Here is a 25,183-nt window from a genome sequence, read left to right as displayed (position 1 = left end):
GTGGTGAATCTGTGGAATTCTCTGCCACAGCAAACTGTTGAGGCCAGTTCATTAGCTATGTTTAAAAGGAAGTTAGATATGGCCCTTGTGGCTACAGGGGTCAGGGGGTATGGAGGGAAGGCTGGGTTCTGAGTTGGATGATCAGCCATGATCATAATAAATGGCGGTGCAGGCTCGAAGGGCCGAATGGCCTACTCCTGCACCTATTTTCTATGTTTCTATCATTTCTAGTCTGTTTCATGTCTGGAAATATAACTGGGCTGTTCTGGATGTGAGATGTGCTTATGCCCCTGAAGAGTTTTCACATTAGCGTTGCTTAGAATATTATCATTTTGGAGTACCATGGGGGGGTTGGGGGAGTTCTTGATCTACATTCCATCCTTCCACCAATATTCTTGCTCTTGAAGCCACATTCTTTTAGTTTTGTGATCTGCGGAGACTCCGGTGAAGATGATCTCCCACACTAGCTCCCAACCTTTTCCTTGTTGATCTTGATCGTCAGCTGATTCTTAGCGTGGAGTCTTAAGGAACAAGATCCTTCCTTCCAAGTTCACCCCTCTCCCTCTACTCCACCATTAATTGCTGTATACTGGACTTCAATTTGATCCCGCTTTCCTTTGCCTATTTAAATTCAAGGAAAAAGACTTTGAAAATCACTCTTTTTTTCTATTTCCTGTCACTGTTATCGGTGTTGCCCATAGACGAGGCCAATACTTTCTCCAAACTCTCTCATGGGTAAGATCAAACTTTACAAACCCCAAGCCACCTTTTGTTAGTGCATTCTTTTAGTCAGTCGAGTTTTTTATCTTGTGTACAAAAACACGTGTAAAGATGCAATGAAAAGCATGCTTCCAGCAGCATCCCGGGCTTAAAGCATCATACAAGTAGCATTCACAAGAAAAACTCAAATTAGTCATCAATCATAAACAGTTTTTACAAGAAAATCAATTGAAACAAACAAAACAAAGTCCATTTCAGAGCAAGGTGCTAGAAATGGTTGTAGTGCAAAACCGTAATGAATTAGAGTTTTGTCGATAGATTCGAGATCCATATAGTTGGAAGTGGATGTTCTTGAAGTGATGGACTTTTGGCTTCTGTATCTTCTGCCTCTTGGTAGTAGCGAAAAGATGAAAGAGCCTAGATGGTGACGATTTTTTTTTGATGGATGTTGTCTTCTTGGTGTAGCATCTCTTGCAGACACTAGCAAAGCTGGAACGGGATGTAGCCATGCCGAGTACCAGGCTGAGTTCAAAGTAAATTTATTTTCAAAGTACATGTACGTCACCATATACAACCCTGAGATTCATTTTTTTATGGTTATACTCAGAAAATCCATAGAATAATAACCCTAACAGAATCAAAGAAAGGCTGCACCAAATTTGGTGATCAACCAGTGTGCAGAAGATAACAAACTGTGCAACTCCACAAATAAAGAAATAATAATAAATAATTAAGTAATAAATATCCAGAACATAAGATGAAAAGTCCTTGAAAGTGAGTCCATAGGTTGTGGGAACATTTCAGTGATGGAGCAAGTGAAGTTATCCCTTTGGTTCAACAGCCTGATGGTTGAGGGGTAATAATGGTTCTTGAATCTGGTGGTGTGAGTCTCTGGGCTCCAGCACTACCTACCTGAAGACAGCCGTGAGAAGGGAGCATGTCCTTGGTGGTGGTGGGGTCCTCGATGATGGATCCTGCTTTCCTGTGACAGTGTTTCAAGTAGATTTGCTCAATGGTGGGGAGGGTTTTACCTCTGCTAGACTGGGCCTTTTTTTTTGTAGGATTTTCAAATCAAGGACATTGGTGTTTCCAAACAGGTCTGTGATGCAACCAGTCAATATATTCTCCACTGTACATTTATAGAAATTTGTCGAAGTTTTTGATGTTATGCTGGATCTCTGCAAACTCCTAAGGAAGTACAGGTGCTGCCGTGCTCTCTTCGTAATTGAACTTGGGTGCTTGTCACAAGACAGGCCTTCCAAAATATTAACACCAATGAATTTGAAGTTGCTGGCCCTCTCCACCTATGATCATTCGATGAGGATTGGATCGTGAGACTCCAGTTTACTTCTGAAATCAATAATCAATTCCTTGGTCTTGCTGACATTGGGTAAGAGCAGGGGGCTAAGCACACAGCCTTGATGGAGATCCTGGAGGAAATGTTGTTGCCAATCTGAATTGACTGGGGTCTGCAAGTGAGGAAATCGAAGATCCAATTGCACAAAGTATTGAGGCCAAGGCCTTGGAGCTTATTGATTAGTTTTGAGAGGACAATGGTATTAAATGCTGAACTGTAGTTGATAAAGATCAACCTGATACATGCATCTTCGCTATCCAGATGTTCCAGGGCTGAGTGAAGAGTGAATGAGATGGCATCTGCTGTGGGCATGTTGCTCCATTAGGTAAGTTGGAGTGGATCTGTCTCTTCTCAGGCAGGAGTTGATGGGCATTAATCTTTACAGCTGCTTGCGTTCCTGCATGTTCAAATTGTCATGTAAGAGACTTTTACACTCGTTTTACCGTCAAAACATGGAGGAACCATCATGAGCTCTCTCAGCCCCCAGTGATCCTGTGATTTCAGTCTCTAATGTTGATGTGAGATCTCTCAGAGGACCACAACCTTGTCATGAAGGCTTGCATGCTCCAATGACCTGGAGAGCTATGCTGGCTGGAGTCGGGGCTTTATGCTTTGGCCCTTGGTGGGGTCACCCATGCCAAACAGGTCAAAGGGTTGAGGCCAGACTAAGAATGGTTCGCCAGTCATCCAGAACTGGGGGTTCAGTTCAAGGCCAACAGCCCTGACTGTAAAAACAAAACTGTTACGGGAATAACAATGAAGAATCCTTCTACATCCTGAGTCTCCTCCAGGATTTGCACGACTGACAGAAGTGAAGACCCAACTACGGACACAATGAAGGAAGCCTGAACACTGCCAGAGAAGGGGGACCTTCATTGCTGCCCTGCGTGCCAGTGGCGTAGCGGGCAGTAGAGAGAGCAGGCGTAAGAGCATCCTTCAGGAGGGTGAACCCACAGAAAGCATCCAGCTCAGATGAGGTACTTGGCTAAGTTCTAAAGACCCATGCTAATCAACTGGCTGGAGTGTTCACTGAGATCTTTAACCTCCAGTGTGAAATACCTACCTGCTTTAAGCAGGCTTTGATTATACCGGTGCACAAGAACCTGGTAACCTGTCTCAATGACAAAGTGTTTTGAGAGGTTGATGATGAAGCATGTCAGTTCCTGCCTGAGAAGCAGCTTGGATCCATTCCAGTTTATTAACCGGCACACCAGCTCCACAGCAGATGCCATTTCATTGGCTCTTCACTCAAACCTGGAACATCTGGACAGAAATGATGCATACATCAGGATGCTCTTTATCGACTACAGCTCAGCATTCAATACTATTTTCCCCTCAAAACTAATCAATAAACTCCAAGACCTTGGGCCGAATACCTCCTTGTGCAATTGGATCCTCAATTTCCCACTTGCAGACCCAGTCAGTTCCAATTGGCAACAACATCTCCACAATCTTCATCAGCACGGCTCCAATACCATACTCATGTTGGTTGATGACACCAATGTCAGGCTGAATCAAAGGTGACGATTCAGCATATTGGAGGGAGATTGAAAATTTTGAAGGGTGGTGCCACAACAACAACCTCTTACTCAATGTCAGCAAGACCAAAGATCTAGTTGACCTCAGGGGGAGGAAACCAGAAGCCCATGAGACAGTCCTCATTGGAGAGAGTCAGCAACTTTGCTTTCCTCTGTGTTATCATTGCAGACGACCTGTCCTGGGCCTGGAACGCAAGTGCAATTATGAAGAAAGCATGACAGCCCCACCCCTTCCTTAGAAATTTGGGAAGATTTGGTGTGATACCTAATACATTGACAAACTTCTATTGAGTATATTGACTGACTGTATCACAGGCTGGTATGGAAACACCAATGCCCTTGAATAGAAAATCCAACCAAAAGTAGTGGATATGGCCCAGTTCTACGGGTAAAGACCTCCCAACCATTGGAGCACATCCGTATGGATCATTGTCACAGGAAAGTAGCACCCACCAAAAGGGACCCCACCACCAATGCAATGCTTTTCTCTCACTGTTGTCATCAGGAAGAAGGCACAGGAGCCTCGGGACTCACTCTACCAGTTTCAGAAACGGTTACTACCCCTCAACCATCAAGCTCCTGAACCAGAGGGGATAACTTCACTTGCCCCATTACTGAACTGTTCCCACAACCAATGGACTTGCTTTCAAGGACTCATTTCATGTTTTTGGTATCTATTACTTATTTAGTATTATTATTTCTTTTTGTATTCACACAGTTTGTCGTCTTCTGCACACAGGTCTTGGATTCTATTACGATTATTGGATGTAGTGAGTATGCCCACAGGATTGTTCATGGTGACACTGACCTGCTTACTTACCTATGGCCCGTTACGCTGCTGGCGTTTAGGGCAGCAGTGAAGATCCTCCATCTCTGGCGGTGTTTCGGGCTTCCTTCATCGTGTCAGTAGCTTCCTCTCAGGTTTTACTACTGTCAGTCATGCATTTCCTGGCTGGAGACTCTGGATAGCTGTCTCACTCAGCTGTAGAAGGATTTTTTGTTGCTGTTTCTGTAACAATTCTGTTTTTCCAGTCATAGAGTTGCTAGCCCTGAGCTGAACCCCGCCCTTGGAGGACCAGACTGGTGGGCAACTTTGGCCTCTATCCTTTGAACTGTTTAACCCTATCAACAGCCAAAGCATAAAGCCCTGACTCCAGCCCATGTAGCTCTCTGGGTCATTGAGGCACACAAGCCTCGAAACCTAATGGCAAGGCTGTGGTCCTCTTGAAGGGACATGTATGTACTTATTTTGAATGCTGAACTGGAATATATTCATGGAGCAAGAAGCCAGTAGTTGTTGCCTACGACAAATTCTATAAAGCTGGTGTTGAAGTGTACCGGTGTAACTGCGTAACGACTGGTTAAATAAGTGCAAAAGGGGCAACATAAAGGGGAAGCTTTTTGACTTTCTAAAGCTGAGGACAAGATGATCCTGAGGCTTAAATAAATCAGAGCAGGTGCTAACAAGTGTTCCGTTTTCACTCTCTAGGCCTGGATGTGAGAAGTGCACAGCAAGATTGTCTGTTGTTCACTTCACCTTCTCAAAACTGTATTTGAATTTCCAATGAGCACCCTGTCTGTGTCAATATTAAGGGCATTTCTAAAGAAAACCAGTGCAAAACTTCATGGATATCATCTGTTAAGCATAGACGGCCTCTTTGATTAGGCTACACCAGAACAAGAATGGAGTTTTATGCTGATAGAAAGGATAGCTTGGGAACTGAGCAAATTAATACAAATAGGCATATCTCACCTATCATTTATTTATTTAGAGATGAGGCTTAATGAGCCACACTGTCTGTTTAACACAGGCCTAATCACAGGACAATTTACAATGACCAATTAACCTATTAACTGGTAAGTTGTTGGACAGTGGGATGAAACCCACGCGCTTATGGAGAGAACGTACAAATGCCTTACTACCCTGAGCTGTAATAGCATCATGTTGACCGCTATGCTACCATGGCCCCCAATCTCTGTTTCAGTTTTCTTGAAGGACTACTTGTGATGACTGTTCACTGGCAATTAACACTTGAAACACTGAACAGCTCAGTCGGCATTTCTGAAAGAGGGATGTGACATATGTGATGAAGGATCATTTTCTGGCTGTCCTGATAGTCTAGAAAGCAACACACACAAAATGCTGGAGGAACTCAGCAGGCCAGGCAGCTTCTATGGGGGGGGCGGGGGGGAAGTACAATCGACGTTTCAGGCCGAAACCTTTCAACAGGGCTCGAATAACTAGAAAGGCTGTGATCTGAAATGAAGTCTGAAGGTACAATGTTGTTCCTCAACCTTTCATAACCAAATTTGGATAGGTTGGTAGTGACAGGCAACTGGATATTCAGGGCATCCGCAATCTCTCAGAATCAAAGTTAGACTTATGTGAAATTTGTTGTTTTGCAACAGTAGTACAGTGCAAAGATATAATTGACTATAAATTACTAATAAAAGTGCAAAGCAAAGGAATAATGAGACATGTTCATGGACTGTTCAAAAATCTGATGGTGGAAGGGAAGGAGGTGTTCCTAAATTCTTGATGCGGGTCTTCAGGCTCCTGTAACACCTCTCCAATGTCAGTAGTCTCTGTGGTTTTCTCTCTATAATCTCTGGACCCTAACATTATCCCAATATTCCTTTCTTGCACTATTTATTTATCTAGTTTTATTTTAACTTATAGTGATCTTTTATGTCTTGCACTTCACTGCTCCACAAAACTGCAAATGTCACGACATATGTCTATGGTAATTAAGCAACACACAAAATGCTGGAGGAACTTAGCAGGCCAAGCAGCATCTATGGAAAAGAGTAAACAGGCGCCCTTTCGGGCTGAGGCCCTTCGTGAGCCCTGAAGAAGGGTCTCAGGGCCTAAAATGTCAGCTGTTTACTCTTTTCTGTAGATGTTGCCTGGCCTGCAGAGTTCCTCCAGCATTTTGTATGTGTGTTTGTGTTATTTTGATTTTCAACATCTGCTGACTTTCTCATGTCTGTGGTAATTACACCTGATTTTGATTAAGAGTCTTCATTTTTGCTATATGTTTGATTTTTCCAGCGGGTTTTTGTGTGTTTTTCCCCCCCATGAGGATGGTCACAAAGCAATTGTTTAGTCCTTTTGTCATTTTTTTTACTCTCCATTATAGACACTCCCTACTCTGTAAAACCAAGTGTTTTGTTAAGTACAGTATCTTCCCAAGAGGATACCAATGAGCAGGGGTGCAGTGCTAATTTTTTAGGTGCTGGAGCTGACAAAATGCTTGCCATTTTCCCCCTCCCCCCTCTCCCCCCATATATAATGTATATTTCACACCCAATTTGTGTACCTGCTCATTTCATGTACTGGGCAACTTCCGTGTATGTGTGTGTGTGTATGTATGTGTATATATATTATGAATAGGGCTTCTTATAATGTCAAGCACTAAACCAAGATGAAAGAAATATGAATTCCAGAGCTCCACAGAAATATAGTGATAGTTAAGACATTAACAAGATTATAGCCTATCACTACATTTCAGTGTATAACTGGTATGTACAATAAAACGTATAATACTTAATAATATGACAAAGTATTTTACTGTTGCACTCACTAATTATCATAAAATATAATTATCAAGCAAGTAAAGAAAAAGACGGTAATTATGTATTTTACCAATTTAAAAGTAATTACCTACTTACCAAATCCTACCAATGAGAAGTTTCACAATAATTTTCACAAAGGGTCAGGCATAATATGTGTTCGGGGGTCTGAAGCAACTCTTGTCCTGGTGTCATCTGCCGATCTGTGGTACCGCAGCCATGATGTGACATACGGCTCAGGATTCCACTGAACTAGAGGAGGTCCGTGTAGTTTAACAAACATAAGTGATGATACATGATCTATGAGAATCCTTGAGCGTGTTGTTGTGATTATCAAGTTCATGTGACTGAATCCTCTCTCACATTCAGCAGTACTAATAGGAATAACTTGTGAACAGCTCAAATCTTGGACATAAATCTTGGGGGATGCGGCGTCCACGATCCTCCACATTATCTCTGAAGGCATTTATTACAGAGGAAGAAGAAAGCTTAAACCTCTTACAGAGAGATAATATTGCAGCTTCTCCATAATTAGGTGATATTTCAGCAGGCCAGTTATCTTTATCAAGGACACACATTTCATTTAGCAGGGATTTTTACATACTTTGAGGTTTGAAAGTTTGAGAACCTTTCAAGGATGTTGCCATGAACATTCGGTGCTGCAAAAAAGACTAGTAAGAAACTGCAGGTAATTAATGGAGACAATTTTGTTGTTGCTTATTAAGGTATTTTCTCCAAACTTCCCCTTTTCAACTGCTTCTTGAGCTTCTAGAGTTTTTGTACCAGGTTGCTTTTTCCGTCCATGCAGTGATCTTGTGCTCCGTTGGATCAGTTTGTCTGCATAAACAATCGTAGTAGTGTGTTCCTGTAAACATTCCAACAGTAAACCAAGTTCATGCAACGTGTCATACATTAGAGCAAAGTCCAATAGAAACTGTTCTGAAGAGAGTCTTTTCAACAGACTTTCATAGGTTTTTCTGTCACTCCCAGATCTTGTTTCATCCTTCATTGCTTTTTCAAAATGAAAACACAGTGCTTCATAATTTTGCCACACTGCTGAAACTGTTTGAAACGAGCTAGTTACCCACCTGGTGCCCAGAACACGGCCTATTTTGCAAATTTGTTGATCTAGTTGAGAGGCACATTCAGACAGTTCCTTTTGATTTAGAGGTGATCTACTGTAAACAGTACAATTCGTCCATAAATGATTGAAAATGATTTATTGCATGAACTTCTCTCACCGAATCACCTACTGCAAATTCTAATCTGTGATTAAGACAGTGTCAAATTATCACGTCAGATTAATGTTCCTTGAGAATTGTAGCAACACCAGATTTGACACCAAGCATTATGCTCACCCCATCACTAGCAAATGCTACAAGGTTCTGTTTCAAGTAAGAGTCATCAAACCCATGGTTATTGAGACAGTTCAATAGATGCTTAGCAATAGTTGCAGCTTTCTGATCAGGCAGTTCAATTAGATCTAAAAATATAAAATGGGGATCACCTTCCTTATCACTTTTACATTTCAAATAAACTATTAGGACAGTCTTAATGCTCAGGCTTGTTGATTCATCAATGAGAACAGAAAATTTGCCGCTTATCTGCTTGATATGCTGGCAAATTTTCTTTTTCATATTAATGGTTATGTGATTAATTATCTCTGTAGCACTAGTGTGGGAATGCGGTCCAATTCCAATGTCAATACCATTAATTTTTTGAAGTTCCAATAAGCCAAAGTGATCAGAGTATGGTCTGTCATTCTGAGCTAAATAATATGCAGAACAAAATATTGAACAAGTTGCTTTTAGATGCGAAGCATTCAAGGTGTCACATAATTTTCCAACAGCACCTTCACTAGCTATATTTTCAACACTTAGAGTGGCAGTGTGAGCTTTTGATAGTTTGTGATCAACAATTTTTTTTTCTGAGAGACTTCAAGCGTGTACTTCGATCGGCTCCGTAATAGAATACTTGGTACATCTGCCATGCCGATTCTCCCGTGATCTTTAAGTTCTTGAGGCTGTAGCGCTTTACATAGCTAGCCAGCCATCCCTTACTAGCCTTAAACTCCTTCCTCTCGCTCTCCTCAACCCCCTCACAGTAGTGCTCATAGAGGCTAAGTGCTTTTTCACGCATAATTTTGCCATCAACAGGGACATGTCCCCTAGCCCCACACTTAATGTTTTCTCAGTCTTTGCAAGCACTTTATCACGAACCAGAGAGACCATTTTTGCTGCTGTAGGGGCAGCACTAACACTTCCACGAATTGCAGCTTCTTTCTGCTTTATTGTGCGAATGCTCGATTCGTTCTTACCGACCTTACGGCCCACTTCGGCAAGTGACATGCTACTTTTCAAAAGATCTAAGGTTTTTATTTTCCTGGCAGACAATGCTCCAACAGCGAGTGCTGGAGAGAGACTGAGGATCTGTGAAATGGCGGGAGGCTACAGCAGGGTATGCTGGGACAACGGGTCGAGCGAGGAGGAATTTCACGAAACAGTCACAGCTCCAGGATTTCACCAAAAACGATCAAATATCCTAATGTTATTAGTGGTATTTTCCCTACCAGCCACCACCACCCCCTCTTCCCAACCCCCGCCTCGGTAAAATTCCCTCTATTTAATATGTGGCTGCTGTTAAAATCCTCGCTTGTTTATTTTGACTTTTTTTTAAACGGGGTTGCAGGAGCGGTGCTCTGGTGAGCTTTGACAGCACTGCACCCTGCCAACGAGCAGAGGAGACGTGGGGAAAGTAAAAAGCTCGAGGCCATCCTTGCGTCTGTGAAAAACAGCACACTAAGGTTATAAGAAGAAACACTTAAGGAACTCTGGAAAAGCATTTGAGGGAAAAGGGGAGATTTTTACTGACAGTTGTTGAAAAATCACAGGGAGAGATGTGAGTGGACCTTAAACACCAGAATAGTCTATGTGAGCTGAAAGGTGGTGTTATGTATTGTATGCTCTGTGCAATTGTATGTAATATTTAGTTATTTTTAGCCTAGGTAGCACACCTCCAGCTTCAGGATTGGCTATTTATCCTGCAAATTTGAGGCTCCTGAACTAGTGTGAATAGCTTCAATGTTCTCTGAATTGATTCTACAATCTACGGATTTACTTTGAAGGACTCCTTGTACCTCATGATCTGTGTATTTTTTAATTGCCCAGTTTGTTTTTTGCACATTAATTGTTTGTCAGTCTTTGATTATGTATACTTTTTGTAAAATTCTACTGTATTTTTCCCCTATAAATGCCTGTAAGATAATGAATCTCAAGGTATGGTAACATAGTCTATTTACTTTGATATACTTACCAACCCTGGATAGCAATATCGTATGTTAATTTATAAATTAATATGACCATATTATCAATTTACTGCACAAAGCATTGTCTAAACAATTTTGAAGGTCAAGATTAAATTAAATGTGATGCTGAATTACTTTGCTTAGTCTTTTAAATTTATTTAATTTATCCTCCGTTACTAAGAGGAAAATGACAACTGTTGACTTCCTGTAAACATCCTCACAGGAAATCTGCTAGTAACGAGAGAGGTTGATTGGTTAGCAGTTCCTGTCCTTTCATATGCAGAATACACTGGTGTCAAGGTAACTATATCATGCTGGCATTGTATTGTTGCTTTAGAGAGAAAAATTCCACCTTGCTTTACAGAGAGTAAGATTTCTGCTTTTTGAAAATACATACCATCTCAATCAACTGAGACTAATACAACAAAAGGAACCCTGCTCTTTGTGTGTCCATTTTGCTTTGTCACTGATGTGGGGTGTAGAATTTGCAACCTCAGATCTTTGATCTGTGATTAGCTTTACGTATTTACATCATTGATTTTAAACAAATACGCATAATGCTTTTGATTATGCCATACGTGGAAGTCTACATATTGACAGCTGGAATTTACTTCAATGTGATTTTATTAAGAAAAAAGCTCTATTACAATCGGAGATGTTTTTCTGCTCACCCGTGGTTACTGTCGTCATCTTGTCAGTTTTAACCAGACTGGCCGTTTTCCTCCGACCTCACTCATTAACAAAGCATTTTTGCCTGCAGCCCTGGCTGTTTTGTTTTATTTTTCCACACCATTCTCTGTAATCTCTAGAAACCGTTATGCGTGAAAATCCCAGGAGATCAGCAGTTTTTGAGGCCCTCAGTCTGGCCTGTCTTGACACCAACAATTGTACTTCCCCATTCTGATCTTTAGTATGAACTGCAATTGATCCTCTTTGATGCATTTAGTTGCTGCTACATGATTGGCTGATTAGGTATTTGCATGAACGTGTCGACTAAAATGGCCACTAAGTTTTTAATCGAAGTATATGGGTGAGAATCAACCAGGTTTAGTCATACTCCTAGTGAATCCTGCTAGATTATGCCATTCATTTGTTTTCAGGATAAGGCTTTCTGAGATGTCCTCCTTTGCCAAAGAACAGGGTTTCCTTTCCTCTACCACGGATGGTGCACTCCTCTGAATCTCCTCCATTTCCCAGATATCTGCCCTCACCCCATCTTCCTGCCACCTTAACAGGGACAGGGTTCCCCTTGTCCTTCCCTACCACCTCATAAGTCTCCATTCCAGCACATCATTTCCCATAACCTCTGCCGTCTTCAATTGAATCACACCATTAAAACCATCTTTTCCTCTCCCCAACTGTCTGCTTTGTACAGCAGATGCTCTTTGTGACTCCCTTCTCCACTTCTCCCTCCCCACTGATCTGCCTTCTGGCCCTTATCTTCTCAAGTTGGACAAGTGTTACACCTGCCCCTCCGCCCCCCCCCCGTCACAATTCAAGGTCCTAGACAGTGCTTCCATGAGAGGTGACACTTCACCTGCCAGTCTTTTGGGGTCATCTACTGCATCCAGTGCTCCCAGTTGGGGCCCCCCTCTACATTGGTGAGACCCAACCTAGATTGGGGAACCACTTTATCAAACACCTTTTCTGCGTACACTACAAAAAGCGGGTTTTCCCATTGACCACCCATTTCAATTTGACTTCCCATTCTAACAAGTTGGTCCATGGTCTCCTGTACAGCCATGATGAGGCCACTCTCAGGTTGGAGGAGCAACTCCTCATATTCCATTTGGGTGGCTTCTAACCTGATGGAATGAGCATCAATTTATCTAACCTCTGTTAATTTACCGCATCTCTCCTCATTTGCCACACCCTCCCTCTGGTGTCCCTCATTCCTTTAGACCATCTAGCAGAAATAGGCTATCTGACCTATCGAGTCTGCTCCACCATTCAATCATGGCTGATCCTTTTTATTTATCTCCACCTCAACCCCAGTTCCCGGCCTTCCCCCGTAACCTTTGATGCCATGTCCAATCAAGAGCCTATCAATCTCTGACTTAAATACACCCAACGACCTGGCCTCCACAGCTGCCCGTGGCAACAAATTCCATAAATTCACCACCCTTTGGCTAAAGAGATTTCTCCGCATCTCTGTTTTGAAAGGGCGCCCCTCTATCCTGAGGCTGTGCCTTCTTGTCCTGGACTCTCCCAGCATGGGAAACATTCTTTCCACATTTACTCTGTCTAGGCCTTTCAACATTCAAAAGGTTTCGATGAGATCCCCCCTCATCCTTCTGAATTCCAGCATGTACAGACCAGAGCCATCAAACGTTCATCGTATGATAACCCTTTCATTCCTGGAATCATCCTTGTGAACCTCCTCTGGACCCTCTCCAATGCCAGCACATCTTTTCTAAGATGAGGGGCTCAAAACTTCACAATACTCAAGGTGAGTCCTCACCAGTGCCTTATAAAGCCTCAGCATCACATCCTTGCTCTTGTACTCTTGACCTCTTGAAATAAATGCTATGATGGCATTTACCTTCCTCACCACCGACTCAACCTGCAAGTTAACCTTCAGGGTGTTCTGTGCAAGGACTCCCAAGTCCACTTGCATTCCGGATTATTGGATTTTCTCCCTGTTAAGAAAATAGTCCGCACATCTATTTCTACTACCAAATTGCAGGACCGTGCATTTTCCAACATTGTGTTTCATTTGCCACTCTTACCTGTCCTCCTAATCTGTCCTTCTGCATCCTACCTGTTTCCTCAGCACTACCTGCCCCTGCACCAATCTTTGTATCATCTGTCAACCTGGCAACAAAGCCATCTATTCCATCATCTAAATCATTGATATACAGGATAAAAAGAAGTGGTCCCATCGCAGACCCCTGCGCAACACCACTAGTCACTGGCAGCCAACCAGAAAAGGATCCTTTTATTCCCACTCACTGCCTCCTACCAATCAGCCAATGCTCTAACCATGTTAGTAACATTCCTGCAATACCATGGGCTCTTAACTTGGTAAGCAGCCTCATGTGTGACACCTTGTCACTCCCATAGCCCACTCTTCTTGTCGGATCCCTTCTTCAGCTCTTTAACTCTTCCACCTATCACCTTCCAGTATCTCACTTCAGCCCCCTCCAAAAACACTCACCTGTCTTCACCTATCATATGCCAGTGTGTACTCTTTACCCTCCCCAACACCTCCTTATTTTGTCTTTTCTCCCCTTCCTTTCCAGTTCTGATGATGGCTCTCTGCCTGAAACGTCAATTGTTTATGCCTGTCTGTAGATGGCGCCTGACATGCTGTGTTCCTCCAGCATTTTGTTTGTCGCTGTAGGTTTATTGTATAATGGGTGCTGGATGAGTGTGAATTTTTATGAAACAAAGGGTCTATTTGTGGGCTTTATCATTCTATGACTAAGAAGCCATGATATCCTTGACTGCAAGGTGCACAGGCAAGACGGATGGTAATAAAACAAATCAGATTAGGTAGATTTGTTGTTGCCCCATGCATTACTATCATGACCTTGGAAGGAACAAGTGATTTCTGCAATGTATAATTTTTTTTTCTTCGATGTAGTACAATATTTGTGAACATTTAATTTACTTTTAAAATACAGGAGGAGGCCATTGTATACATGCTGTCTCCAGGCAGAACAGTCCCACAGTCCAGTCCAGTCCCTGGTATATTCCTGTAAACTGTTGGCCTTCACATATCCATCAACTCCCTTTTGATTCTTCTTGCCACTTAACCTAGCAGTGTCTCCTTGACAACAGAAAGTATTAATTGTTAGGTATTAGGATTTCTGCAGAGCACCAGGTAGAAATCCTGATAAGTAACAGTGCTGCGGCTTCACAGCTCCAGGGACGCAGGTTCAGTCCTGATCTCGGGTGTTGTTTGTGTAGAGTCTGCACGTTGTCCCGGTGACCGTGTGGGTTTCTTCCAGGTGCTTTGGTTTTCTCCCACATCCCAGAGAGATGCTGGTTGGTTAACTGGCCATTGCAATTTGTTCCTTTATTGTAATTAACGGACCAAAGGAGAGTTGTTGGGCCTGTAAGAGAGAGGAGTTGCAGGCTGTATACGGAAATAAAGGGATGCCGAATAGGACTGCAGAACAGCTGCTCTCCCGTCACATAATAAATAAATTGATAATTGTCAGTAATGGTTCTTAAAAAGAAAATTGCCCTTGATAACATTATAACTTAATCATATACAGTTATTATCTATAAAAGCATTGATTTTTGGTATTTGATTTGTAAAAGGAAACCATGTATGTAGAAGTCAAAGGTTTTTGACTTGAGTAATCATGGAATTAATGCAAAAATAGCAAGCCTCTTGTGTGCCTCTTAAGTTATGGATGGGTATCCTTTTACAATACTGATTTGTTTTCAAGCACAGGAAAATAAAATGTGAAGGTGCAAAGTACAAACGTAAATTGTTTATTTCTGTTCTTGGCTTTCCCATTAAACTATTCTCAGTATTACTGAGTTGTATATGTTTTGGCATTAATTGGAAACTAAGGTGTATGGAGTAGGGCGAATGCACATTTCCAGTATACTTCAGAGTCACAAGAGACTGCAGATGCTGGAATATGGAGCAAAAGGAAAACAAACCTCTGGAGGAACTTCGCTGATCAAAGGCATCTCCGGAAGGAAATGAACAGTCAAAAGTTTATATTGGTTACCTTCCCTCTAATCTTTCAGTTCGGATGCAGTGTTTTGACGTAAGTCATTAGATCATCATTTCCCTCCACTGATTTCCTCTCTCAATTTATTTTGTTGCTCTTGTATATTTTGGACAGACCAGGCAGTAATTTTAAGAATGTTCCAAGTGACTTCCAGGGTTAGGAAGAAGTATTTCATTGAAGTTCACTAAATAACTCTCTTTCTCTTAACAGATGCACCAGGTGCAGATCCCAATGCTGAATGGGAAGGCAGCATACGATCGATTAAATGGCTGGACCAGGCTAAAGTAGCTCACAAGGGCTGTAAAGGTAAATTTGTACACTGTAGAATAACAACCCTTTCATTTGGATTTCCAAGCAAAATATCAAGTGCAGATTAAAATTATTTTCACATGGAAACTAAAATGAATGTTTCTAGTAACATAGACAATAAGAGATAGGAACAGATTGGACCACTCGGCCCATCGAATCTGCTCCACTATTCCATCATGGCTGATTTATTATCCCGCTCAACTACATTCTCCTGCCTTCTCCTCATGACCTTTGATGCCCTGACTAACCAAGAACCTCTCAACCTCTGCTTTAAATATACTGAATGACTTGGACTCCACAGCAGTCTGTCGCATTGAATTCCACAAATTGACTGCCCTCTGGCTAAAGAAATTCCATTTCATCTCTGTTCTGTGCTCTCTGGTCCTAGACTCAGCCACTACAGGAAACATCCTCTCCACATCCATTCTCTCTAAGCCTTTCAATATTTAATAGGTTTCAATAAGAACTCCCTAACCCATTCTTCTAAACTCCAGCGAGTACAGGCCCAGAGCAGTCAAACTCTCCTTATATGTTAACCCTCTCATTCCCTTAGTAACTCTTGTGAATCTCCCCTGGACCCTTTCCAATGCCAACACATCTTTCTTAGATAAGCGGCCTCCAAAACTGCTCCAAGTGCGGTCTGACCTCAGAGACATAAAGCCTCAGAATTGCATCCTTGCTTTGATTCCTCTCAAACTGAACAATAACATTGCACTTGTCTTTCCAACTCAATCTGCAAGTTAACCTTTAGGGAATCCTTCACAAGGATCCCCAAGTCCCTTTGCACCTCTGATTTTTGAATTTTTTTCCCCCATTTAGGAAACAGTTTATGCGTTTATTCTTTCCACCAAATTCCATGACCGTGCACTTCCCTACACTATAGTCCATCTGCCACTTCTTTGCCCATTCTCCTAATCTGTCCTAGTCCTTGTCAGCCTCCCTGCCCTTCCACCTGTCGTCTTATCGTCTACAAATCTGGTCACAAAGCCATCAATTCCATCATCCCAATCAATGGCATTCAATTGTGAAAAGAAGCAGTGCCAACACTGACTTGTGGAACACCACTAGTTACCAGCAGCCGATCAGAAAAGGCTCTCTTTGCCTCCTGCCAATCAGCAAATGCTCAATCAATCCATGCTAATATCTTTGCTGTAATACCATGGGCTGTTACCTTGTTAAGCAGCCTCATGTGCGGCACTTTGTAAAAGCCCTTATGAAAATCCAAGAACAGACCATCCACAGATTCTCCTTTGTTTATCCTGCTTGTTAATCCCTTAAAGGATTCTAACATATTTGTCAGGCAAGAGTTCCCCTTGAGGAAACTATGTTGACTTTGGCCTACTTTATCACGCACCTCCAAGGACCCAGAAATCTCATCCTTAATAATGCACTTCAACATCTTCGCAACCACTGAGGTCAGACGAACTGGCCTAGAATTTCCTTTATTCAGTTTCCCTCTTTGCTTAAAGAATGGAATGACGTTTGCAATTTCCCAGACCTCTGGAACCATTTCAGAATCCAGTGATTATTGAAACATCATTACTTATGTATCCACAAACTCTTAAGCTACCGCTTTCAGAACCCTGGGGTGTGCACTGTCTGGTCCAGGACCTTTCGATTTCCCAAACTACTTCTTAGTATTAGCAAATGCTCTCACTTCTGCCTCCTGACACTCTCAAACTTCTGGGATACTGATACAAAATACTTATTGTTTGTCTGCCATTTCTTTGCCCCCCATTATACCTCTCCAGTGTAGTTTTTCAGCAGTCCAATATCCACTCTTAACACACAAAACTGGGAGAACTCAGCGAGCCAGGCTTCATCTATGGAAAAGAGTAAACTGTTGATGTTTCATCAGGACCAGGGGGGAGAAAGATGAGAAGTTGGAGCAAGATGGTGGCAGGGAGAGAGGAAGAAATACAATGTGGTAACTTCTACTTTGAAAAAGGACCATTCGACAACTTCATGCCCAAAGGAACAACTTTATCTGGGATGGCAAAACTGATATTACATACAATGCACACCGGAAGTGAAAAGAACAGAAGTAAAACCCCACCAACCCCGGAACCAGCCTCTCTTTAAAAACAGCTTCCCCTAGCGGGAGTATTGCTATATTACCATTATCCTAATTAGTATTAACTTGCTTTTAATAATGCTCACATTACAACACTTCTCCCTCTTTAAAATCCAACGTTCCCTAAATGTAAAAGAACTGGGAAATAAAAACGGTGGTGTCATTAGCTTGCTTACCCCTGAAACTTATACTAGTGTCTCAGCAACAGTTTACCAATACTAAACACCTGGAAAATGTGGCAGATTCAACATTTAATCTAACAAAAAAAAAACTGTCCTGTCAAAGATTCAGTGTCAGGAGGTTTGCGAGTGCACTACGATCTGCACACTACCCCCAGTGACCCAGCAGACACCGCTGGTGAGGATGTTTTGGGTGGATCTAGTGTTGGGGGTGTGAGAGGGGTCTGTGTCCGTGTGAGAATGTCCATCCTCTTCAGAGGACCCCGATCTCTCTGCCAGCGTCTCGCCCTCTGGCAAAGTCACTGATGGACTTGCTCCCACAGTAGTCTGCCTCACCACTGGAAACTCCGTGGAACTGTCTGCCTCTGAGCCTGTATCATGACGCAGGTGCACGTGGTCCTGATGTCTGCGGAAAACACAGCCATCCGTCAACTTAACAACACAGGAGACGGGACCACTCTGTTTAAGAATAACCCCAGGCAGCCATTGCTGATTGTTTCTCACATAGACATTGTCATCCGGTTTTAACTGTCGCTCTCGTGCATGTTGATCATGTCCCTCCTGCTTTTCCTGCTTTCTCTCCACTTTCGGTTTCATGTCCGGGCGCAGCAGGTCCAATCTTGACTTGGGCCTATGCCCATCAGCATCTCTGCTGGAGTGCGGGCAGTCGTAGTCTGTGGCATGAGGTGGTATTTAAACAGGAAATGTGAAAAACGAATGCTAAGAGAGTTCCCTGTCATCCGCTTCAGGCCTTCCTTCACTGTCTGAACAGCCCGCTCAGCCAAACCATTGGAGGCTGGGTGGAAAGGGGCCGTCCGAATGTGATGAATGCCATTCTGCTGCATGAACTCACTGAACAGCTCACTGGTGAACATCAGGTCATTATCTGTGACGGGTGTCAGACAACCCATGGACTGCAAGTACTTGTCTGAGTTTGTCTATGGTTGAGGGGGCTGTGATGTTGCTCATAATGTGAACTTCACTCCATTTGGAGTGCGCATCCACCATTACAAGAAACATCTGCCCCATAAAAGGGGCAGCAAAGTCCAAATGTAGCCTAGATCAGGGGTGGTCTGGCCACTCCCATGGGTGCAAAGGAGCTGGTGGTGGCATGTTTTAATTGGTCTGACATTGTGTGCATGAGTTTACCTTGTTCTCCAGATCCTGATCCATTCTTGGCCACCAGATGTAGGATCTTGCAAGACTTTTCATTTGAGACACCCCTGGATGAGTCTAATGAATTTCCTCCACAATCTGTGTACAGCCAGGGGGAGGCACGATGACTCTCGCGCCCCCCCCAGAAAATGCAGCCATCCTGCAGACTGAGTTCTGTCTTGCGTTTGGCATAAGGCCTCAGTTCCTCTCCTTCCATGACACTGGGCCAAACTTGTAAAAGAAAAGTCTTGACTTGGGACAGGACTGGGTCCCTCTCTGTCCACTGCTTGATCTCGGTCGCCTTTACAGGTGTCTCTGACAGCCTCGCCAATGAAAACAGTCTCTGAAGACACATATGTAGTAACAGGTGTCTCAGGTAAAGGTAGTTGACTCAGTGCATCGGCATTTGCATTATCCCCACCTGCACTGTACACTATAGTATACTGGTAGGCTGACAGTGTGAGAGCCCAACGCTGTATCCTGGCTGAGGCTAGCGATGGGATGCATCTCGTCTCACTGAACAGTGGTTTATGGTCCGTATAAATTGTGAATACATGTCCATAGAGGTACTGATGAAAGCATTTGACTGCAAAAGCAATGGCCAGACCTCCTTTGTCTAGCTGTGAATGTCCCTTCTCAGCAGCCGTCAGGGTACGTGAAGCAAAACCAATAGGCGTCTCTGAATGGTCCTCCATTACATGTGAGAGAACTGGCCGACTCCATAGGGTGAGGCATCGCATGAAAGGGTAGTGGAGGAGTTCTTCCACTTCCTTGAAAGCTTTCTCCTGCTCTTCACCCCACTGCCACTTAGTGTCACTGTGAAGCAGCTTATACAGTGGGGCCAAAACCTTTGAGAAGTCAGGAAGAAACTTGCCATAATAATTCACCATGTGCAAAAATGATCTGAGTTCAGTGACACTCTTGGGGCTTGGGGCCTCCTCAATAGCTCTCACTTTGTCCTCCACTGGGCCGAGCCCCTCAGCTGTGATCTTGTGTCCCAGGTAGGTCACACTCAATGCCAGGAACACATATTTTCTGCTTTTCAATTGCAGCCCTGCATCTGAGAGCCTCTTCAGCACCCATTCTAAATTAGCCAGATGCTCCACCTCCGTAGCCCCTGTGATCAAAATATCACCAAGATACACTGCTACGTGCGGAATCCCCTGCAGCAAAGTGTCCATTGTCCTTTGGAAAATGGCGGGGCTGGACGCCACTCCAAACACCAGGCGATTGTATTTGAATAATCCCTTGTGCGTATTGATTGTCACACACTCCTTTGAATCCTCGTCGAGCAGCAGCTGTTGGTAAGCGTGGCTCATGTCCAGCTTTGTGAACAGCTTACCCCCTGACAGGGTCGCAAACAGGTCATCCACCCGTGGCAATGGGTACTCCTCCAGCTTGGAGACCTGATTCACCATAAGCTTATAGTCCAAAATATATCCTCACCGTTTTGCCTGCCTTCAAAACTGGAACACCTTGAAAACTGGACAGGCTCAATGATGCCCAGCCTCTGTAAATGTTCCAGCTCCTCCTCAATTTTGCCTTTCATGGCATAGGGCACCGACCTGGGCTTAAAAAAACACTTGGTGTGGCCTCAGGGTCGACATGGAGTTTCACTGTCACACCCTTCAGTGTGCCCAGCTCATCCCTGAAAATGTCACAGTACCGCTGCAGAGTGTCCTTCGTCGTGTGTACATACTTAATTTCATGCCAGTTGAGCCAAATTTTGTGAAGCCAATAGTGACCCAAAAGACTGGGCCCACTGCCCTTAGCTATCACCAGCCTGGCTTCAGCCTTCTGACCCCCAGCTGAAATGTCCACATATAACACCCCTAAATGAGGTATGGGCTGCCCCGTATAGGTCCTGAGTTTGAACTTTGATGGTCTAATGGGAAGCAGGTTGGACCCCCATGTCCTCCTGTAGGTCTCCTCACCGATGATCGATGCAATAGCCCCTGAATCAATCTCAAACTTAATGTCCTTTGCCCCACTGACCCCCGTTGCCTAGGGTGAATAGCCGTTGACCCTGCCAAACAGTGCAAATGCTTTGGTGCAGATAAAGTGTGAGTCGCCCAATAATCAGCCACGACGCAAGTATGAAACAATATACAAAGTACGAGTGAAGAATTATACTGTATAGCAAATTTTTGTGATGAGTTAGTAGGAACAACTACAAGAAAAGGTGCCACATAAGTAACTTATCAGTCTTGTGCACATAATATTTTAATACGTTGGAGCTCACACGTCCAATTCCATTCCCAACGTCCTTCCGAGACTCCGGCCACCCTCCGAACCCCCGAGGTCCGGTGTCCACCGCCCTGGAACCGCTGTCCATTCCTCACACGTCCGTCCTCTCTGCTCGCCTCCCAAAAAGCCTGCGCTCCTCAACTCAGCACACATATACAAGATAACAGAACATGACTTCCATTGGCTAACAAATGAATACAATCTCCATTATCACGCTGTATAACCCAAACATTGCTGTTACAGAGAACCCCTTACTCAGCAGTTAACATTACAAGAAGCCATTTTAATATAACACTTCAGAGAAGCCATTTTGGTAATAAGCGATCAACAGTTAACAGTCCATCTAGTATTACTGAGAGCCCTACATTCTCCCCCCACCGAAATAAATCATGCCCCCATGCCGCTCAGATAATTCGCCATCCCTTCCTGCAGAACACACAGTCCAATCCACGTGCAGAAAGCAGTGATCTGACTCCCCAACACAGTGGAGATCACCTTTTGTTCCCCAGGTGCTACGTAGGCCAACCTCTCTGGGGGTTTCCGACTCCTCTGAGGCCTACGTACCCCCTCGTCTACCCCTTCTGCCTCAGACACTACAGGGGACCCTTTGAAACTACGAGGCAAATCCTCCCTCGAGCAGTCACCCAAGCCCCTCTACACCTCGGAACCCTCTATCTCTGGTTCAGGCCCTACATCCTCTCCTCCAGCGCCCTGCGGTACCACGGACTGCCCCTCACTAGCCCCATCTAACCCAGTGGGGGAAAAGCCAGGAGTCTCTTCCTCCATCCCGGGAGCATCAGCAAACGGCAGAAAGTACCAACCATCCCAGTCATCATTTTCTGAATCAGTATCCCTCACAGGGGCTGGGCCCGGGCCTGTCTCTCCCGGGGTAAGCACGTCCTCCACCCTGCGGGGACGCAGAGTCCTGGTACTGGGTGCAGCCACCTTTTCAGGCTTCTGCTCTACCTGCACATTTTGCCCCGTTGGGACAGTGCATCTGTGTCGACATTCCGGCTCCCCGTCCGGTACTTCAGGCTGAAATCATATGAAGACAAAGCTGCCAGCCACAGATGGCCTGTGGCATACAATTTCGCCCAGGTCAAGATGTAAGTGAGTGGGTTGTTGTCTGTCCGCACCTGAAACTTGGCCCCGTAGAGATAGTCACTCAGCTTATCCACCACCGCCCATTTCAGTGCTAGGAACTCCAACTTGTGAGTGGGATAGTTTCTCTTTGAAGGTGACAAACTCTGGCTGACAAACGCTACAGGCCTCAGGCCAGCGCCCTGATCCTGATATAGAACAGCCCCTAACCCCTCATGACTGGCGTCAGTGTGTAGCATGTAGGGCAATCGGGGGTCTGCAAAAGCCAGCACTGGTGCCTGAGTCAGCATCTCCTTCAGTGACTGGAAAGCCGCTTCACGTTTGTCATCCCATCTCTGTCCGAAGGGCTCTGATGGGTTCAAATATTCTCCCACCTCCCGTCCTTTCCTCCCACTCCCCCTCTGTCTCAGGGGAGCCACTCAGAAGCTGGTTCAAGGGATGACTCACCTGGGCGTAGCCCTTCACTAATCTCTGATAGTACCCACAGAACCCTAGGAACGAGCGCAGAGCACTCACGGTCTTGGGCCTCGGCCAGGTGGACACTGCTTCGATCTTAGCCGGGTTGGTCGCTACACCATACCGCGAGACAATGTATCCAACATAGCTAACAGACGTCTGGCCGAACTGGAACTTGTCCAGGGAAAGCTTCAACCCTTCCTGTTTCAGCTGGTTGAGCACCTTCATTAGCCTCGCTTCCTGTTCTTCCAAGGTGGATCCAAATACTATGAGGTCATCCTAATATACCAGCACTTCGAGCAGGTTCATATCCCCCACCATCTTCTCCATGACCCTCTGGAAGGTGGCAGGGGCCCCCGATATGCCCTGGGGCATCCTGGGGTAAAAACCCAAAAGGCAAATGAAGGCCGTCTTCTCCTTATTGGCCTCACTCATCGGGATCTGGTAATACCCACAACTCAAATCCAGCACGCTAAACCACTTTGCCCCACTCAGACAGGCCAGCGCATCTTCCACCCGGGGGACCGTGTACTGATCTGGGACCATAAGCCTGTTCAGTGTTCTATAGTCCACACACATACGAACCTTCCCATTCTTCTTCCAGGCCACTACGATAGGAGACGCATACGGGCTTCGGGACTCCGTGATGATCCCGGCCTCCTTCAATCTGCCTAACTGCTGCCGCATGTCTTCCACATCTGCAGGGGCCAGTCGCCGTGATTGTTCTCTAAACGTTCTCAGTCACCCGTGTGGTGTGGCGAGTGCTTCTGGAACAACACACATCAATCTCGTCAAGGGAAAAAACATCTGTCATCGTCAACGTCTTCTCCACCAGCCTCCGCTTCCAACCCTCCGGTACAGGTGATGCCCCAAAGTTAAAAGCTTCAGCAGTCAACTTAGGCCTTTTTCCCAACTGCTGTTCCCCAATTGGCCTCATGGGGACGCTATGCATCACCGTCACCGGGAACAAATGCGCCAGAAGCATTCCTCGCTTACAGGTGACCTCCCGTGCGGTAGTGTTCCTGACGATCACCACTAGCCTGCGTGCCTGTACCACCGAGGGCTTCTGCAACTCGGGTCGCACCAGCACCCCAGCAGGGAATCTTGACTCCCCTTTGAGATCTTCCTGGGTGTCCACTAAAAGGGCTTCACCCTCAGGCACCCCCAGGAATCTAGGGATCCCCATCACTCTCGTTACTTCACCTGGCCGCACCACCCTGGGCTTCGACTGGGCACACCACACAGTACCTCGTTCACACGTGGTGTCCAGCCCAGGGCGACCCCACGCTTCCTCAAAAGCAGCTCGGAACACTGGGTGCACTGACCGGGTCTCCAAAAAGTCTTCACCCGCCTTCTCCTTGCAGGCCCCCGGGAGTCCCCGCACAATAGGGGTGTTGGTCCCCACCACAATTAACACACCCCCAGTCTCACCAGGGTCTGGGCAAACCAGTACCAGGGCCTCATGAGCCTCAGACACCCCCACCTCAGCTTCCAGGAACTCCAGTTTCATAGACAAATAGCCATCGTACAGGTAATCACCATCACTGATGCCCCAAATCTCCAGTGCACTGAAAGGTGTCGGGTAAATGCGCCAGATACTGATTGTAGAATGACCGGTACAGTAATGTGACCTGCGACCTGGTGTGGAGTATGGCTTTTGCATCTATCCCCTCGATCCGTATCGACACGCTGGATCGGGGCCCCACCAATCCTTCTGGGATAGGGTCTTTTCCTCTCGATGGTCCTGCGGCACATTGTTGGGAACGTATTTTCCCAGAGACTCCAGTCAGTTCCCTCACAGAATCTCCTCTAAGTTTCCCGACCCCGCTTCCTGCTGGGACACCCGGGGGCTCTCCCTCCAAGGGGCTCCCTGCCGTTCACATTCTCGCCTGAAGTGACCCTCTTCCCCGCCATTATAGCACACGCCTCACCTCACCCGACCCCGGCCTCCGCCTGTCCTCAGTGCCGTCCGTCCCTTCTGGGAGGGGCCTTCTCCGCTAATCCCCTCCCGCGGAGGGACCCCACCTGCCCTGACCCCCTTAAGGGTCTCCCGCATGGAGCTGGCCCCGGTCATTTCACCACAAGAGGCTACTACCGAGGACTGTACCTTGTTACCAGAGAACTTCTTCCGCTTCCAATTCGTCCTCCTCCTCCCTGACCCAACTGAACAAAAGACGGGGGGGGTGTGGGGGGAGACGCACTCTACGAGACTGTCGGAGGCTCTTAGTGATCGCATCATGTCTCTGCGTGCCCCTGACTACCTGGTCGATCCTTATCCAATCCACCTCAGCTGCTGAAATGACCCCTGGCGCCTCAAGCAATTTAGCCTACGCTCAAGTTGGAGAAGATACTCAGAAAGCTTTTCCCCTTTCTCCTGACACAGATTCTGAATCCCCCCCCCCCCCCCAACAGCTCCAGCGGGCTTCCCATCAGCCCAAACGCCTCCTCTAGGGCAACTAGACACTTCCTCCAAGAA

General features: G+C 45.2%; 1 protein-coding gene across 3 annotated transcripts in view; it reads left to right on the top strand.

Moving 5' to 3' along the window:
- The window catches only part of LOC134358038 (N-acetyllactosaminide beta-1,6-N-acetylglucosaminyl-transferase-like), a 59,662-nt gene that overhangs the window by 22,074 nt on the left and 12,405 nt on the right, over positions 1–25,183 (top strand). The window contains exons 2-3 of one of the 3 annotated variants that reach the window (XM_063069917.1): positions 15,397–15,492; positions 23,312–23,545. In XM_063069917.1, the coding sequence (XP_062925987.1) occupies positions 15,397–15,492; positions 23,312–23,382 (167 nt within the window). In that variant the 3' untranslated portion in view covers positions 23,383–23,545. Of the gene's footprint in view, positions 1–9,577; positions 10,595–15,396; positions 15,493–23,311; positions 23,546–25,183 lie in introns of those variants that run through there. The other 2 variants (XM_063069915.1, XM_063069916.1) reach the window with 2 other exon arrangements.

The sequence above is a fragment of the Mobula hypostoma genome, chromosome 17 (assembly GCF_963921235.1).
Source record: "Mobula hypostoma chromosome 17, sMobHyp1.1, whole genome shotgun sequence".
Taxonomy (NCBI): domain Eukaryota; kingdom Metazoa; phylum Chordata; class Chondrichthyes; order Myliobatiformes; family Myliobatidae; genus Mobula; species Mobula hypostoma.
This window is presented reverse-complemented; position numbering and strand designations above follow the sequence as displayed.